The following is a 17,638-nucleotide window of genomic DNA, read 5'->3' as shown; positions in this document are numbered from 1 at the left end:
CTATGCTCAATATTCACTGGTTCCAATTCCCGCCACCCCCTCCTCGATTTTACTCTATAACCACATATAGGATTGGCTGTGTGATTAGGGTCATTGCCCTGCTGAAAAATGAATCATCGCCCCAGTCTGATGCCAAGAGCGCTCTGGAGCATGTTTTCATCCAGAATATCTCTGCACATTGCTGCATTCATCTTCCCCTCTATAATGACTAGTTTCTGAGTTCCTTCCACTGAAAAACTTCCCCAGAGCATGATGCTGAAACCACCATGCTTCACTGTAGGGCTGCTATTGGGCTGGTGATGAGGGGTGCCTGGTTTCCTCCAAACATGACGCCTGGCTTTCACACCAAAGATTTTAATCTTTGTCTCATCAGACCAGATATTTGTGTTTCTCATGGTCTCAGAGTCTTTCAGGTGTGTTTTGGCAAACTCCAGGTGGGCTGCCATGTACTTTTTACTAAGGAGTGGCTTCAGTCTGGCCACTCTACCATACAGTGTGCTCATTGGGACATTCAAAGCAGCAGATATATTTCTGTACCATTCCCCAGATTTGTGCCTCCTCTGACTTTGTTTGTGATCATACATGCACTGTCAAGTGTGGGACCTTATATAGACAGGTGTGTGCCTTTCCAAATCATGTCCAATCAGCTGAATTTACCACAGGTGAACTCCAATTAAGCTGTAGGAACATCTCAAGGATAATCAGTGGAAACAGGATGCACCTGAACTCAATTTTTAGCTTCATGACAGAGGCTGTGAATACTTATGTATATATGATTTCTTAGTTTTTTATTTTTAATAAATTAGCAAAAATCTCAAAAAACCTTTTTTTTTCACGCTGTCATTATGGAGTGTTGTGTGTAGAATTTGGAGGGAATTTTTTTATTTATTCCAGTTTGGAATAAGGCTGTAACATATCTAAATGTGGAAAAAGTGAAGCACTGTGAATACTTTCCAGATGCACTGTATGAGGCTAGGCAAAATTGGTGTCATCTGGAGTTGGGATAGTTCATGTTTATTATTTATTATTATTATTATTATTATTATTATTATTATTATTATTAATATTATTATTATAATTATAATTATTATAATTATTATTATTATTATTATTATTATTATTAATACACTGTAATATATAAATGTAATATATGAAAATATGTATTATTGGCCTTTAAATCACTCCTTTTCCAGAGATCATACAGTAAGTGTAATTCTATTTGGTGTATAAAACTTCTCTGCATATTTGCTTGTGTTTCCCCCTAGTGCTGTCTTCTTTTCACAGCCCCAAAACATTTGCATGGTGTGTAGTTGTGTGGTATTTGTCCTCTGACAAAATTGACCTAAAGAATGGGTTCATTATCAAAATATATGTTGTAATATTATGGTGGAGACATAATCCTTGATATATGATCATAGTTAACTGACCGGTTGCTAGTTAATAAATCAGTTTAATCAAGTTAATGTTCTTGCAGGATACAAGTTGTGCTCAGTGACATCTTCTCTACCCACTCAGAATGTGTGAGGACAACCAGACTGCAGTCACAGTGTTTATACTTCTTGGATTTAAAGGTCTATATTCATACAAGATTCTATTCTTCATCCTGTTCCTCTTCTCCTATATTGTGGTGCTCAATGGGAACCTAATCATCGTTGTTTTGGTGTCGATAAGTGAACGCCTCAAAATTCCAATGTTCATCTTCCTTAAACAACTAGCAGTTGCTGATATCTTAATAACCACAACCATTATACCAATGATGTTGGATATCATATTAAGCGATACAAAAGAAGTGTCTGTCACCGGTTGCCTCATGCAGATTTACTTTTTTGATATTTTTGAATTAGTGCAGTGTATTGTTATTGCTATAATGTCTTATGATAGATATTTGGCCATTTGCAATCCGATGCGTTACAATTCCATAATGTCACCCGATGTTTGCAGAAAAATTATTGCTGCTTCTTGGTTATTGGTGTTTATTGCATCGGGTGAATTAATTTTGGTTTTGCAATTACAATTCTGTGGTCTAAAGTACATTGACCATTTCTTCTGTGATTCTGACCCAATTTTAGAAATATCCACATCAGACAATTCATTGTTGTTACTGGTTGATTTTTTCTTCTCTGTTGTTTTTATCTTTATTCCTTTTTCAGTAATTATCGTAACCTATATGATCATTTTCTACGCCATACTAAAGATTTCTCTCAACAGTGGAAGGAAAAAAGCCTTCTCCACATGCAGCTCCCACCTAGCTACTGTATGCATTTATTATGGAACCCTAATGATTGTTTACATGGGGTCATCAGAAGACAGCTCACATATAAAAAAAAAGTTCTATTCTATATTATATGTAGTGGTGACTCCCATGATGAATCCCATTATCTACAGCCTTAGAAACCACAAGATTAGGCAGACTCTGCAAAAAGTTTTAAATATTCGAACATAATTATAAAATATATATATAAAAACAATAGCATAATGCCAATAGTTATTAAATATTCTACAGGTACTGGACTTCCGGTTCCGGTACCCATGGAGTGAGCCGCATGCTACAGGAGCTCCGTCCCGCCGCCCGCCGCAATAAACCTTTTAAAGGCTGTTACAGCCTCCACATCCCCCAGCACACCCTCGGCAGGACCCGCGGTCAGCATGGACCGCTATGTGACACCCGTAGCCGCGGTTCCCCAGGCTCCCGCCAGCGCTAACACGAGGCTGGAGAAGCACCGCGCGGGTAGCAACATGGCGCCTGCCCTGAAGACACCTCTCCTACCTCCAAGAAAGCAGCGGCAGAGGGGACAGACATCACAGGATCACAGGTATGCCGCGATCCTGAAGCCCCTGTAACGTATGGGGACGTAGTGGCAGCAATAAAAGCCACCATGGTCCCCCTGCTATCACAGGCTGTTACTGATATAACTACACAGCTTCAGCATCTACAGCAGAGAGTCTCTCACTGAATCCCAGCTGCAAGCAGCTACACATGACATAGAGGGGCAGCATCACTCAGTGAAATCTCTTACTACAGAGAACTATCAAATATGGAATAAACTAGATGATATTGAAAATCGCTCAAGAAGAAATAATATCAAATTGGTGGGTTTGCCGGAATCAATTAAAGGCACAGCGCTGGCTCATTTTGTACGTGTCACCATTCCTGCAATTTTGGGCATAGAACGGGACTGCAGCGATCTAGTTATTGAGAAGGTTCACCGTGTGGGCCCTGTCCCCACCCCCAACAGACCGCATCCATGTGTGACTCTGTTTCGCTTTCTGAACTACCTTCATAAACTGGCATTCTGGTCCGCATCCCGCAAAATGAAAGATATCCAATGGGAGCGTAATAAGCTTTTCATATTCCAGGATTATTCGGTGGAATTGACCCGGGCCCGTAAAGCGTTTTCTGACATTTGCACTCAACTTGTATCAGAGGGTCGCAAGTTTGGCTTACTCTACCCCGCACGCTTGCGCATTTATGAGGGTACCTCCCACAAAGACTTTCTGTCGCCTGCTGACGCTGTGGCCTACCTCCGTAATATCTCTAGAGAAAACGACACGGATATTACAGACCTCCCTTCAGCGGCAACTGGATCATAATTCACAGGTTTTTCCCCTGCGGTCTCATCATTTCTTCTACGTGAACTGCCTTGTTTCTCTTTGCGACTGCTGCCGCTCTATGTATGATTCTGCTTCATTATAACTTTGATATGTTTTCATATATAAATATATTCTACAATTGCTTACCATGTTATCCACACATGCTGGGGGCTGCCCCACTATCATGGACTTCCGTGGTTATGTTTGCTTATTTGTAATCTTTTACATAGGTTTTCTACAATACTCTGCTCGCTACATTCCGCCCATGAGATGTTGTTCTTCAGAGTATACTGTTATCCTGTTTATTTTTGTGGGATTCTGGGTGGGTATAGTTAATTGCATTGTGGCGGTGGGGAGGGGCTCCTCCTTTCCTGTTGGTGTCCACCACTGAACACTCGTGTGCGGGTCCACCATCACTGGTGCTCGCCCATGCTCGTTGACCGGAAGTCGCTGGCCATTGATGTATTGGTTATTTTTAAAGTAATACTTCTCCGATTGTACGGCCTGTTATTCACGATTGCCTCCTCTTTCTCTTTTTCTTCTCTTGTTTTGTCTCTTCCCTCCCCCCTCTCTCCCACCCCCCATCCATCAGGATGTGATTATGTTACTGTTCCTTGTGAAGGTAGTAAAGAATGCTTCTGTTTTGCCTTTTACTCTGACATATGCCTGATCTGACGGTGGGATCCTGGAATGTTGAGGGTTTTAATTCCCCAGCAAAGAGACAGAAAGTGCTCCTCTATCTTAGTAAACAATGGGTAGACCTGGCATTCCTCCAGGAAACACACCTGACTCCAGAGGAGACGGCAAAATTAAATGCTTTGAACTGGCGGGTATTGGGTTTTAGCTCTTTCAATTCTAAGGCCAGAGGGGTTGTTATATTGATCAAACGTTCTATTCTGGCGGAAGTCCTGTCCACTGTTACTGACACTGCTGGTCATTATGTGATAATATCTGCTAAGATTAATGGTAGAATTTATTCAATGTGTAATGTATATGCACCTAACATTTATTCTAAGAATTTTTTTCAGTCCTTACTGGCTAAACTGACTCCCCTCCTCACAGACCCCTTGATCCTCTGCAGGGATTATAACCTTATCTCCTCCTCCTACCTAGATAGATCACATTCGCCAGCAAAACCTCTTTCCTTGCCCAAATTTGGGGTACCCCTACTGGCTGAAAGACTGCAGGTGGTGGATATTTGGAGAGCCTTACATCCCACAGAAAAAGAATACACCTGCCTCTCTGCGGCCCATCATACACTATCTAGGATAGACTATATTTTATTATCCCATTCTCTCTTACCACACATATCAGACTCCCAAATCGAGGCAATATCCCTGTCGGACCATGCCCTAGTTACTGCGACCCTTCACTTTCCAGAAGCTTCCACCTCTCCTAAATTGTGGAGATTCCCCTCATATCTCGCCAACTCCCTGAAATTTCAACAAAGACTGGAATCTTCTTGGGAATCTTTTAAGAGTAACAATACATCCCATTTGGATGAAGATCCTATATTATTCTGGATGACCGCAAAGTCGGTCCTCCGGGGTGATTTTATATCCTATGTCTCCGCCACTAACAAGAAATATGCCTCTAAGTATCTAGAGTTTCTGAGACCCCTGTCGACAGCCTGTCAGCAATACAAATCTCTTCCCACTCCACACAATCGTCTTATATACATGGAGGCCTAAAAGCATTTCGATGAATTCATGTCTTCCATGGGTAATTGCTTCTCCTTTTCGGTGAATTATAGGTTTTATAATATTGGCAATAGAACTGGAAAATTGTTAACGACTCTTCTCACTGGTTCCCGCCGTCCCATGGTTACTCATCCCTTACGTACCTCCACTGGCATATTAACTACTAACAACCAGGAGATCTCTGATATAATGAAATCCTGTTATGAAGACTTGTACTCCTCATCCCCACACCCCTCCCCTGCCACAGCTCCCACCCCTCCGCCATGACCCAATGAGTTTTGGGACAATCTTCCTGTCCCTCAACTTCAGACCTCCATGGTCCAATCATTGCTCGATCCTATTTCGTTAGAGGAAGTCCAGAGCGTCATTGGTCAATTTGGCAGGGACAAAGCACCTGGCCCTGATGGCTTTAGTGCCGATTTTTATAAAATTCTAGCACCCCGAATAGGGGACACCCTGGTGTCTGTCCTAAATGCGATTTTGTCTTCTGACACTCTTCCCAGACATTTTAATACTGCTGTCCTCAAAGTCCTTCCCAAACCTGGTAGAGATCTGTCCCAACCGGGATCGTATCACCCGATCTCGCTGTTAAATCTTGATTACAAGTTACTCACTAAAATATTGGCAAACCAAATTAAATTATTACTCCCCCATATTATACACAAGGATCAAACTGGATTCATCTGGGGTAGACACTCGGAGATCAACGTACGGAGAGTTTTAACTGCCATTTATGCTTCTTCTTCTTCTCCTTCTTTATCCACCCTTTCCTCTCTTCCAGTTATTCTCTCCCTTGACGCTGAGAAGTCGTTCGACCTCGTGGATTTGGACCATCTTTTCTCTACTCTCCTACACTTTGGTTTTCCTGCCGATTTTGTGAATCTTCTAAAACTTCTTTACACAGCTCCACAAACTCAGATTTCCTGTAATGTGGTACTGTCTTCATCCTTTGAGATTCAGCGCGGTACTAGACAGGGCTGCCCCTTATCACCCCTACTATTTGCAATAGCACTGGAGCCCTTAGCGATAGCCTTACGCCAATCGAGAGTTTTTACGGGAATTAAAATTGGAGACATTGACCTCCGTCTTGCTCTTTTTGCCGATGATATGCTATTATTCGTTTCTGATCCATCGACCTCCATCCCGGAGATCCTTGGATTGATACAAGCATTCGGAATTAGGGTGGGATATAGGATTAATGTGGCCAAATCGAAACTTCTACCCTTGGGTCCTTCTGCTCATACCATTTCTGAACTCCTCCCATCTCTTTCTTTTAAAATTGCCCACACGAAGATTACCTATCTGGGGATTCAAATCCCAGCGAATCTCTCCAGACTGTATGAGGAAAACTACACTCCTGCCTTAGCACGTGTAACCTCATTGCTAGATAGTTGGAAACTACTACCTCTGTCTCTATTGGGGAGGATAGCTGTTTTACAAAGCATAGTCTTTCCGAAATTATTTTATCTTATGCAGATGCTCCCGATCCGCCTTACGAATCATGACATTCAATACTTACGGAAGATTATGTCAAAATTCCTGTGGAAGGGGAAAAAAGCATTTATTGCTTTGGATAAGTTGATGGCCCCTAAATCTGCTGGTGGCTTTGGTGTTCCTATGTCCTATTCCATGGTGACTTTGTTCCGATGTGCTGCTGACTGGCTGTTTGACAGGGAACTCTTTACAGACTCTGCTCTGGATGAGGCCTTATTTACTCCCTACTCTCCGGGGGCATTGCTCCTGTCTAAACCCTCCCTGATCCCGACTCATATCCTTAACAACCCCCTTTTTCATGATGTTTATTACAACTGGCGCTCCTTACACAAGAAATTTAAATGTAACCCTGAGGTGTCCATATGCATTCCACTATGGGGTAATCCCGCCTTTCCCCCATCTCTCATTAACTCCAATTACTGGCTCTGGAAAGATAAAGGTCTGTCTAACTCTTCCAAAGTGTTTTACCCGGGAGGTTCTATATATCCATTCTCATCACTCCGAGAGAAATTTGACCTGCCTCACTCTCATTTTTTCATGTATCTCCAGCCCCGACATTATTTAGACTCAATCACCCGTATGCGCATCATACCACATGACACACACCCTTCCTCTCACCTATTGTTAGTCTCGTTTAATATTCATAAGGCTGGCCCAACACGTGTTAGACAGATTTATACCATCCTGACATCTAGTGCAACAGAGTGTAGATGGGATAAACTACTTATCCAATGGCGTAAAGATATACCTAGCCTGACTAGTCACCATCAACTTAGTGATCATTACGTTTCTACCCTGAAAGCCATGGCTTCACCTTACTTATAGGAGGTCCACCTCCGTACTTTGCAGAGAGCCTATATCTCCCCAATTCAACATGCTCGGTTTAACCACACGGAAAGGGGGGAATGCCCCAAATGTCATATTCGTACAGCTTCCTTCTACCATATGTTTTGGGAGTGTGGTCTGATCCGAAGTTTCTGGCACAAATTACTGGCCTACATTAATCAACTGTTGCATATACGTGCAGCAATGCCCCTTTCTTGTTTATGTGCAAGTTTTTCTGAATGGAATTTAAGGCCTGGGAAACAGCGAATTATACCGTTTCTCACTATTTTAGTAACTGTCTCAAAGAAAATAATTCTATCCCACTGGTTATCGTCTTCTTCCCCTACATTGGTAGAAGTTCATAGTAAGTTATTGCAGATATTATATTATGACAGGAAATCGGCTCTCAAGTCAATATAGAGTTGGGTGTCAAATCTTTTTACAAAAAGTGGGGCCTTTACATTGATTCGCGGGATCGGACCACACAGGCCCAAATATTTAAGGTGTTTGAGCACACTGAATGGTTCCTCCACAGGAAGATACTGGAAGAGTCTATGTTACGAAACCATTATCCCTACCTTATGATAAGCCCTAGGGTTGAAATCTAGTGCTCTCCGTCCTGATATTGATGTATCAATTGCTACCATTCATCGTTTTTATGGATAAGAACGTCCTGACCCTCCTTCCCTATTTACCCTTATGTGTATCCCTACCCCCCCTCTTTCTTTCTACAACTCTCCTTTCTCCTCTTTTCTTATTGATATGTGTTTTATATAATGTTCCTAATGTTATACTTCAGGGAATGACTTCCTGATGGTTGATTCTTGGAGTACTAGATATACCAAATTTTTCATATCATTGACAATTATATGACTCCAGTGCATAGTGTTCTTACTGGTGAATCACATCTGCTCCACTACTCCGAAGATATCGTAGATTCACTTCCTGATATTGATTGATGTACACACCTATGTTGTTTTTCTGCTTTATTCATCAAATACTTACTATTTGTTTCTGTTTTACATTGTATTCCATGAAAATCATAATAAACAGATTTAAAAAAATATATATTCTACAAGTACTAATGTTTGAAAGCTTTTTTAAAGGCAGTTGTAATCATAAAAACGTATGACACAGTTGTATTATAAGTAAGACATTGCATGGAATGTGATTTATTTATTTTGACCTATTAAGGTTTAGAAAAACCTGTATTTGTAATGTCTTATATCATTGATAAAGTAACTGTACTATTTATACTAAAAATGAACGTTCCATTTTCTTTTTCTTTTTCCATTCCTTTACCTTTCCCTTCCCTTTCCCTCCCTTTCTCGCCAAATCAAAGCATCAATCATCAAATCCACTAAGAATTGAGGGTGGGGAAATTTTCTTTAGCAATTATCTGAGAAATAATGAAATCTGATTCCCTATTACATGAGCAATCAAAAACACGTCCATACCCAAACCAACTGACACTATTGGTTACAGAAAGGGAAACTTAAAGGTACCTACACCTGGAGAACATATGAGGTCATTGACTAAAGCCTCTGGGTTTAAAGGCCATCAGGCTTACTGCAAAAGCTTTCCATTACTCATTAAAATAGAAACATACAATTTGATGGCAGATAAGAACCACTTGGCCCATCTAGTCGGCCCCTTTTTTACCATATTTTTATCTCAACCTTACTTGATCCTTATTTTTTTGTAAGGATATCCTTATGTCTATCTCATGCATGTTTAAATTGCTCTGCTGTCTTAGCCTCTACCACCTCTGATGGGAGACTATTCCACTTGTCTACTACCCTTTCTGTGAAGTATTTTTTCATCAAATTCCCCTGAACCTCACGCCCTATAGTCTCAGTGCATGTCCTCATGTCCCATTGTTTCTGTTCATTTGGAGAATATTTCCCTCCTGGACTTTGTTAAAACCCTTGATATATTGACAGTTTCCATAATTTCCCCCCTTTCCCTTCTCTGCTCCAAACTATACATATTGAGATTTTTTAGTCTTTCTGGGTATGTTTTGTGATGTAGGCCATGCACCATTTTAGTTGCCCTTCTTTATACGGTTTCTAATGTATTAATATCCTTTTGAAGATATGGCCTCCAGAATTGAACACATTATTCTTAATGAGGCTGTACCAATGACCTATACAGTGGCATCATTACTTCTTTCTTTCTGATGCTAATTCCTCTCCCAATGCAGATGATCATCTCACTGGCCTTCCTCATTGCTTTGTTACATTGCTTACCTGCCTTTAAGTCACCTGAAATAGTGACTCCTAGATCCCTTTCCTCCTCAGTTGTTTCCAGTATAGTGCCACTAATACTATATTTAGCCTTTGGATTTTTGAGACCCAACTGCAAGATTTTGCATTTATTGACTTTAAACTGTAATTGCCACACTCTTGACCATTCCTCTAGTCTACCTAGATCCTCAATCATTTGTTTTACCCCACATGGTGTTTCTACCCTTTTGCATACTTTTGTGTCATCTACAAAAAGGCATACTTTACCATTCAATGTCACTTGCAATGTCACTAATAAAGATATTAAAAAGCACTGGTACAAGAACAGATCTCTGGGGTACTCCACTGATAACATATCCTTCCTGAGAATGCACTCAATTTACCACAACTCTCTTAAAGTAAAAGAAAATATTTTTTGAGCATTCAAAATATTTTATTATCTATATATCTTTATTATATGTTTGTTGGAATTATAATAAAAATTAGTAGTAAATGAAATGGTTAATTAACCCGCTAGCAATATTAGGATTCAGTTGAGGAACTGGACAGCAAACAATACACACAGGGCATTATTTGATTGGCTGACATCCCATGAGTGTATCACCTGCCCACTTGAAAGCTTTTGCTGGAAAGTATCCTGTTGCTTTGTAATAAATCTGCACCAAAATTGTGCTTAGTGAGGAGTTAACATTATAAATACTTTGATCTGTTTTAAAGAGACATGATGATGATTTTTGATGATGAGGATGATGATAATGATGATCATCATCATCATCCTTGTAGTCATCCAGCGATATGCAATTACCCAAAGTAATTTACCATAGGTAACTGCATCAGTGGGGGCTATCCTATTGTCCCCAAAAAGTTCAATGTTTTGCTCCCCATCAATTTTTGCCTCCAATTGTATACCCCCCATCATTTGGTGGTTTTTTTAAAATGTGAATAAATAATAAAAAAGTGCCTCAAAAATAATTTCAAGCAGCAATATTTACAGTATATCCTATTCATTCTAATGCAAGGGAAAAAAATGGATTTTAATTACCTACTCATAGTCCGTAGAGGATACTGGGGTTCCATTTAGTATCATGGGGATGTACCAAAGCTCACAAACTGGGAGAGTGCTGAGGTTCCTGCAGAACTGATTGACAAAACTGAAGGTCCTCAGAGGCCAAAGTATCAAACTTGTAGAACCTAGCAAACTTGTTCAAATCTGACCAAGTAGCTGCTCGGCAGAGCTGTAAAGCTGAGACTCCCCTGGCAGCCACCCAAGAAGAACCCACCAACCTAGTAGAGTGGGCCTGTACAGAGCTTGGGACAGGCAATCCTGCCATGGAATAAGCATGCTGGATAGTAAGCTTGATCCAGCGAGAAAATGACTGCTTTGAAGCAGGACACCCAATTTTATTGGGATCATAAGAACAAACAGCGAGTCTGATTTCCTGTAATGAGCCGTTCACTTTACATACACCCTTAAAGCCCTAAAAACATCCAAAGACTTTTAAGTAGTGAGGTGTCTGTGATAACAGGAACCACGATAGGTTGGTTGATGTGAAATGCAGACACCATGTTAGGAAGGAATTGCTGACGAGTTCTGAGTTCATCTCTGTCTACATGGAAAATTAGAAATGGGCTCTTGTATGACAAGGCCACCAACTCCGACACACATCTTGCTGAAGCCCGGTCCAACAGTGTGACAGTCTTCCACATAAAAGATATTTGACTTCAACCTCCTGTAAAGGTTAAAACCAGTCTGACTGGAGGAACTGCAGCACCAAATTGAGATCAAATTGAGATTGAGAAATGTCCTATCAGGATTAACCCACGGGTCTTCAACCAAGGCATTTAGTTCCTTTGACACAGGAAAAATTAGGATTTCTTTTTCATATTAAAATAAGATTCCTCACACTCTGTCACTTTATCAGGAATTTGTAGAACATCTCTGATAACTTCTATAAGAACTTATTTTCCATGTGACAGAGCAGAATTCCCCCTCAGAGTCCACCTTCCCCTCCTCCATGTCTGACCCCTCAATATCTGAGTCAGACTGCCGGATATGGGCTAGAGTACGTTGTGGACAATTTGTAGGGCTGTGAGACGCTGGTTTGGGGGTTGAGTCTCTACTCATAAACTCATCCACAGACTGTTTTAAGTATTACATCTCTTTCTCATTGTGGGACAAGTTAGTAGAAATGTTTAACATAATTTCTTTAATGGATTCCAGCCATGCTAGTCAGCCCTGCAATTCTGGGAAGGTGCACTATCCTGAGTATACTGTAGTGAGCCCCCTGGGCCAGAGGAACACTCTGCCGTACATGAAACACACTCTTTGCTTGACATAATGTAAATGTGACAGTACAAACACTCAGAAACAGGTTAAAGCACACTTAATCCACAAAGAGCCTGTCCAGGGAGACACAGATAAGATGGAGCCAGCACCCAACACACTTATAGCTAATGCCAAGCTTAGCCAGGGCGCAGAATAAGTACCCAGATTGGGTACTTAGTACATAAATAATCGCTCCCCCCTGCCATGACACCCTGTTACCGCTGAGACTAAGTTCGCTCCCTCATAAGGGGTGTATCCGCAATGTGTACTGAGTCAGGAGATGCAATCCTCCCCATTTAGAAGCCGTGCATTTCCGTACCCTTGTGCTGCCATAATGGCCAGTGACCCACTAACCAGGATGCCAGCTCAGTACTCACCACTCTTCAGTCTTCTGGCTCTGTTAGGGGTGGTGGCATGCTGCGGGAATGTACACTTGCCTTGGTGGGACTTACAAATAATTCTCTCAGGAGCTCAGTATCCTGTCAGTGGGTAACAGGACCATTAACCCATTAGGAGGTTGGGCCATTCCCCCCCTAAGTCTTACGAAGCAGGCAGGCTGGTGCCAACCAGTCCTGGCTGAAAATAACAAACAGAGTCTGGTACGAGGAGGCTAGGGGGAGAAGCCAGCACACCCAGTCAAACTTCTTAAAGTGCGCATGGCTCCTAGTAGACCCGTCTATACCCCATGGTGCTAAATGGTACCCCAGTATCCTCTAGGACGTAAGAGAAAGTGTAGAATAACCCAGGATATGCCAGGCTGACTGGTCACACTTAGGAGGAGGACCTACAACACATTATGCCTCTGTCATAATGGGAATCAGTTTCATCATGGTCAGCAAATGGCTAAATTCAATAGTTAATCAGAACTGCACAACATATGTAAGACTCCTGGGACAATACAGTCTCTTCCTGAATAGCATCATTTTAATGTACTGTACTATATTTTCAATTTAAAGTATGTGCATCACTATCAAAAATTGAGTCCAAATATATTATGCCCAAGGTCAGTGACCACATCTTGTACTTTCAAAGGTGCAGTATTTATATGATGTAATTCATTGTTTAAATACTGTAACTCCAAATCAGCAGTCCATTTTACTTTTTACATTGATGCATACATTCTACATTTTCTTGAAGATACAGTGGTCTGGCTGATAGGGCCGTTGGAACAACAGTATTTCAGAAAAATACTGAACTTAATACTTTTTATTACTCAACAAACCAACATCCAAAACATTTGAAGGATTCAATACCCATTTTATAATTGATGGGGATTGTAATCCTTCACCACTTTTTTCTTTGTCAGTCAGTAAATATACTCTGAGACTCAGTATATTAAAATATAGAAATACAGTATATTGGTGCATAAAAGTGAATGTTAACAAAAAGTAGCATGCAATGTATGAATGATAAGTAGTATAAGAATCAATACTCAGCTTATTTGTAAAAAAGTGTTTGAGTTTGTGGTGTGGTGCCCCTGGATTTGGTGTGGATGGGCTACCTTGGGTAGCACACCATAATATTTATTTAGCACTTTGGTAACACTCCTATTTATTTTACCACTAACACTACTCTTTGGAGTATTTTACTAACACCCTTATTATTGTATCACTTTTTAACACATAGCTCATGCTTCTTTCCTATTAATACATATTAATACTTTAGTATTTTAATGATGTGCTGCCCTGGGGTGGTTGGGCGTGAGCCAGCTTTGTGAGGTTATCACCCTGGACTTATACTTAGTATTAGGGACCTCAAGCAATAGAGATGCCTTGAAGTGGCCTGGAGGATTATCATATCTTTTGCAAAATATAGGTAACCAAGATCTCTAAAGTTTCAATGACCATATACTGTAGTGTACAGGTCTTGTTACTAGTAGCTCTTGGGGTGTGTGGGAAAACTCCTTTTGTTTTTTCTAGATTTAAATTCTCTCCAGAGCAACATGCATTCACTTAGCAGAGTTGTGGCCCCCTGAGCTCCCACAGCTGCAAACAGCAGTCAGACAGAGGAGAACTGCAGCCATTGTAGGCATCAGGGATGCCTAAACTGCAGTGGGTGCTGGACAGCACCAGCCCACCATGGCCCTTGGAGACCAGTGCTGTCAGACCTTGTAAGAGGGTAATGGGCTCTGGCATGATGTGATATTACCTTCCCCTCTAGGTTGTGCACAAAACACCCCACAAAAACATTTGGTGGAATTGGAGAAGGAGCTTAGGGGAATGGACATCTGAGGACTTTAACTAACATTTTTCCTCAGGTCCAAAGCGCTGTCAATCTATCAAATAGTGAATGGATCCTCTGGAAATTCTGACTTCCAGAATCTGTATCACCTTTTAATCCAACTGGTGGTCAACTGTAGCGGCAAGAGGATGTCTGGATGTTGTACACTGATTTAAAACAAGGAATTTAAGGACAGAAACATGAAACACATTAAGTAATCTGAGTGTGTCCTGATTTATCAGTCTGCATACCATTGCGTTAATTACTGGTAGGATTTGTAAAGGAACAATGAACCTGGGAGTGAGTTTAATGCTGGGAACTTTCATTTGCAGATGTATAAATGACAGTCAAACTGTATCACAAGGTTTCCATAATTGAGTTCTTCTCTCCCTGTCGGAGAAATGCTTGTAACATGTAGAAACATTCCATACTGTAAATTCATTTACACCTCAATCCAAATTTTAACAAAATGTCTGAGATGTCATGGAACACTAAAAGAGCTACTGTATGGCAGGGGGGCAATTCTGGTAAAATACATTCAGAATGTAAAAAGGAGAATAACTAGTGACTTCATAAAACAAGTTGTGAGCCAGCACAGCCTATGGTAAAATTGGAACCATATCATACTGTACTGATTGGTGAAGATGTAAATTCAAAAAAACTTTTCCAGATCTTCATTTAATCTTTCAGTATGTCCATTGCTCTGTGGGTGAAAGGATTTAGAAAAACTCAAGTTAACATAGATTGAAACACTTGCAAAGTGCTCTCCAGAGAAAATATCCTTGGTGAGCTTGTGTAGCTTAAAAATCTCTTTAATAAAACATCCACCACCTTTGGAGCTGTAGGTAATCTATTTAGAGAAACATAATAAACTGCCTTGGAGAACCTGGCAACTACTACCCAGACAGTATAGAATACAGTAGGCTGATCCATGATAAAGTCCATTTAGATATATGTCTATAGATGGTCACAAACTGGCATAAGATGTAAAAAAAAAACTAGGAGCTTGAGAGAGAATATTTTCCTGGGCACAGGTAGAACAGGCTGCCTCAAAGTCCTTAATATCCTGATAAACAGATAACCACCAAAAAACATCTGCAGTTTAAATCCAAAGTAAATTATTTTTTTAGCCAGTAAAATGAGACACTTGTGCCCACTGAAGTAACTTTGAATGTTTTCACCAGATAATTCTTTACTGCTACTGACATGAAGCAAGATTGTTTCAAAATGGGGTTGTCTTCACAGGTAGCCTCTTCCTTAGTGACACTAAATGAGTGAGTGAGACAGTGCATCAACCTTGACATATGTGATGGCTACATTGAATTAGTCAAAAAACAACCACCACCTGGCTGGCGGTGATTCAACCTGTGATCTAGTTGAAGATACTGTACAACAGATTCTTACAGTTTGTGAAAACCATCACAGAGAACTTTGTTCCCTCCAACAGGTGCTGCTACTCCTCAAAGGCAAGTTATTAGCAGAAACGCACAGTCTCCCACTATGTAATTCTTCTCAGGAGCTGAAAACTTGCAGGAAAAAATGCCAGAAAAGTACCATTTACAAGCTATGGGCCTTATTCAGGGGTAGATGTAAATGTCTTCATCACTGCATCTTTGTACACAGTGGCTGTGTGAAAATATCTAAATACCACAGGAGGCATCTTGTGTAAAAAGACACCAACTGCCAGCTTCTATGATCTGCTAGTTGCATCTGAAGAAGCATCATCAGATGAACATCATGACCATCGCTCGCAGCATTGGACATTTAAGTATGGGTGGTGTAGTGGTTAGCAATACTGTCTCAAAGCACATGGGTTAAATTCTCTCCATGGCCCTAACTGTGTGGCATTTGTATATTATCCTCATGCTTGCTTTAGTTTCCTCTGGGCACTCCAGTTTCCTCCCATAATCCCAAAATATACTGGTAGGTACAGATAGAGCCACGCTAGTAAATGGAGAGCGTCTCCGTCCAGGCGAGCGCGCACACCCAGACATAGCCGCTCAGAATGGGAGCATCTCTGTGCACTCCCGGCTTGACTAGGCAGACGGATCGCCTAGTCACGCAGGAAATACACATTTGTGATGGAGCCGTCTGTACATTGGTTCCCAACAACAAAAAGAACCCTAGTGTGTAAGTGTGTGTACTATATGTACATGGGGATACAAGATGGGCCAAGTAATTCTTATCTGTCATCAAATTCTATGTTTCTATGTAACCCAATGGTCACTCAGAATATCTATTACATCTAAGCTGCTGAGGCAAGTCATTCTGCACCTGAAGATGCATACAGTACATTTGTTTTGGAAATCCCACAATACAAAAGTAACACTCCTATGTTTTGTGCAATGCTCCCTGTCTCCACTCCCAAATGGCTGCAGCATGTCAATGAATCTGTGACTTACTGCTCACACTGAGCTAAGACACAGCTGCATAAAAATAAGAACAGTGTTCACCTTTGATTCATCCCCTGTGTTCATTTTTGAAATGACAGGTACTAATAAATCTGGAGAGGTCACCACTTCCAGGAATAAAGTCTAGTCAGGATCTGGTTGCTTCAGAATTGGTGGAGATGTAAAGAGTTTTTTCACATGATAGCAATATTTTTCACTTCAAGGGACCATGCTTTGGTATTTTGTGTTTTCCTGGTGAGTGCTGTGATGGGAGCCACTATGGATACATCATTTTTTATAAATTGTCTGTAGATATTGCAGAATCACCTAAATTGGTTTCAATCCCGAAGGACATACAGAAGGACATACAGAAGCAACAAATTTCTCGGTTTCCATCCATAGACTGGAAGCAAAAATAATGCAATGCAAAAACGTTATCTTCCACTCTAAAATGCATTTGTCAAACCTACAATATAACTGGTTCGCCCAAAGATGGATCAGAAATTGACTCCCATGTCTGTGGTAAGTTTTTAAATCTTTCAAAAATATCAGAAAGTCATCCAGGCAGAAGATCCCAGAATATGCTGTACAGATATTTTTGGAACACAGCTGCTATATTACTCAACTCAAATAACATGACCAAGTGTTTGTAATGCACATCACGGGTGTTAAAAGGCATCTTCCAATTATCTCCATAGCTGATTATAAAAATTCATTCCTCAAGGAGACATTTTCTGGGTAACACATTTATAGGGCAGTCCTTTTCTGCTGACACTACACTTCTTGTGGCAGTGAGATCCCTAAGACAGAATTTGGGGTTTAGAAACCCTCCAAAATTCAGGCGCT

The 17,638-nt window shown here is 40.8% G+C and overlaps 1 protein-coding gene across 1 annotated transcript; it reads left to right on the top strand.

Moving 5' to 3' along the window:
* The first annotated feature begins 1,516 nt into the window (after positions 1-1,516).
* On the top strand, positions 1,517-2,443 carry LOC134934039 (olfactory receptor 11A1-like). Its single transcript, XM_063929556.1, has one exon. The coding sequence runs from the start codon at positions 1,517-1,519 to the stop codon at positions 2,441-2,443; it is 927 nt and encodes a 308-aa protein (XP_063785626.1).
* Positions 2,444-17,638: the final 15,195 nt, after the last annotated feature.

The sequence above is a fragment of the Pseudophryne corroboree genome, chromosome 6 (assembly GCF_028390025.1).
Source record: "Pseudophryne corroboree isolate aPseCor3 chromosome 6, aPseCor3.hap2, whole genome shotgun sequence".
Classification (NCBI taxonomy): domain Eukaryota; kingdom Metazoa; phylum Chordata; class Amphibia; order Anura; family Myobatrachidae; genus Pseudophryne; species Pseudophryne corroboree.
This window is presented reverse-complemented; position numbering and strand designations above follow the sequence as displayed.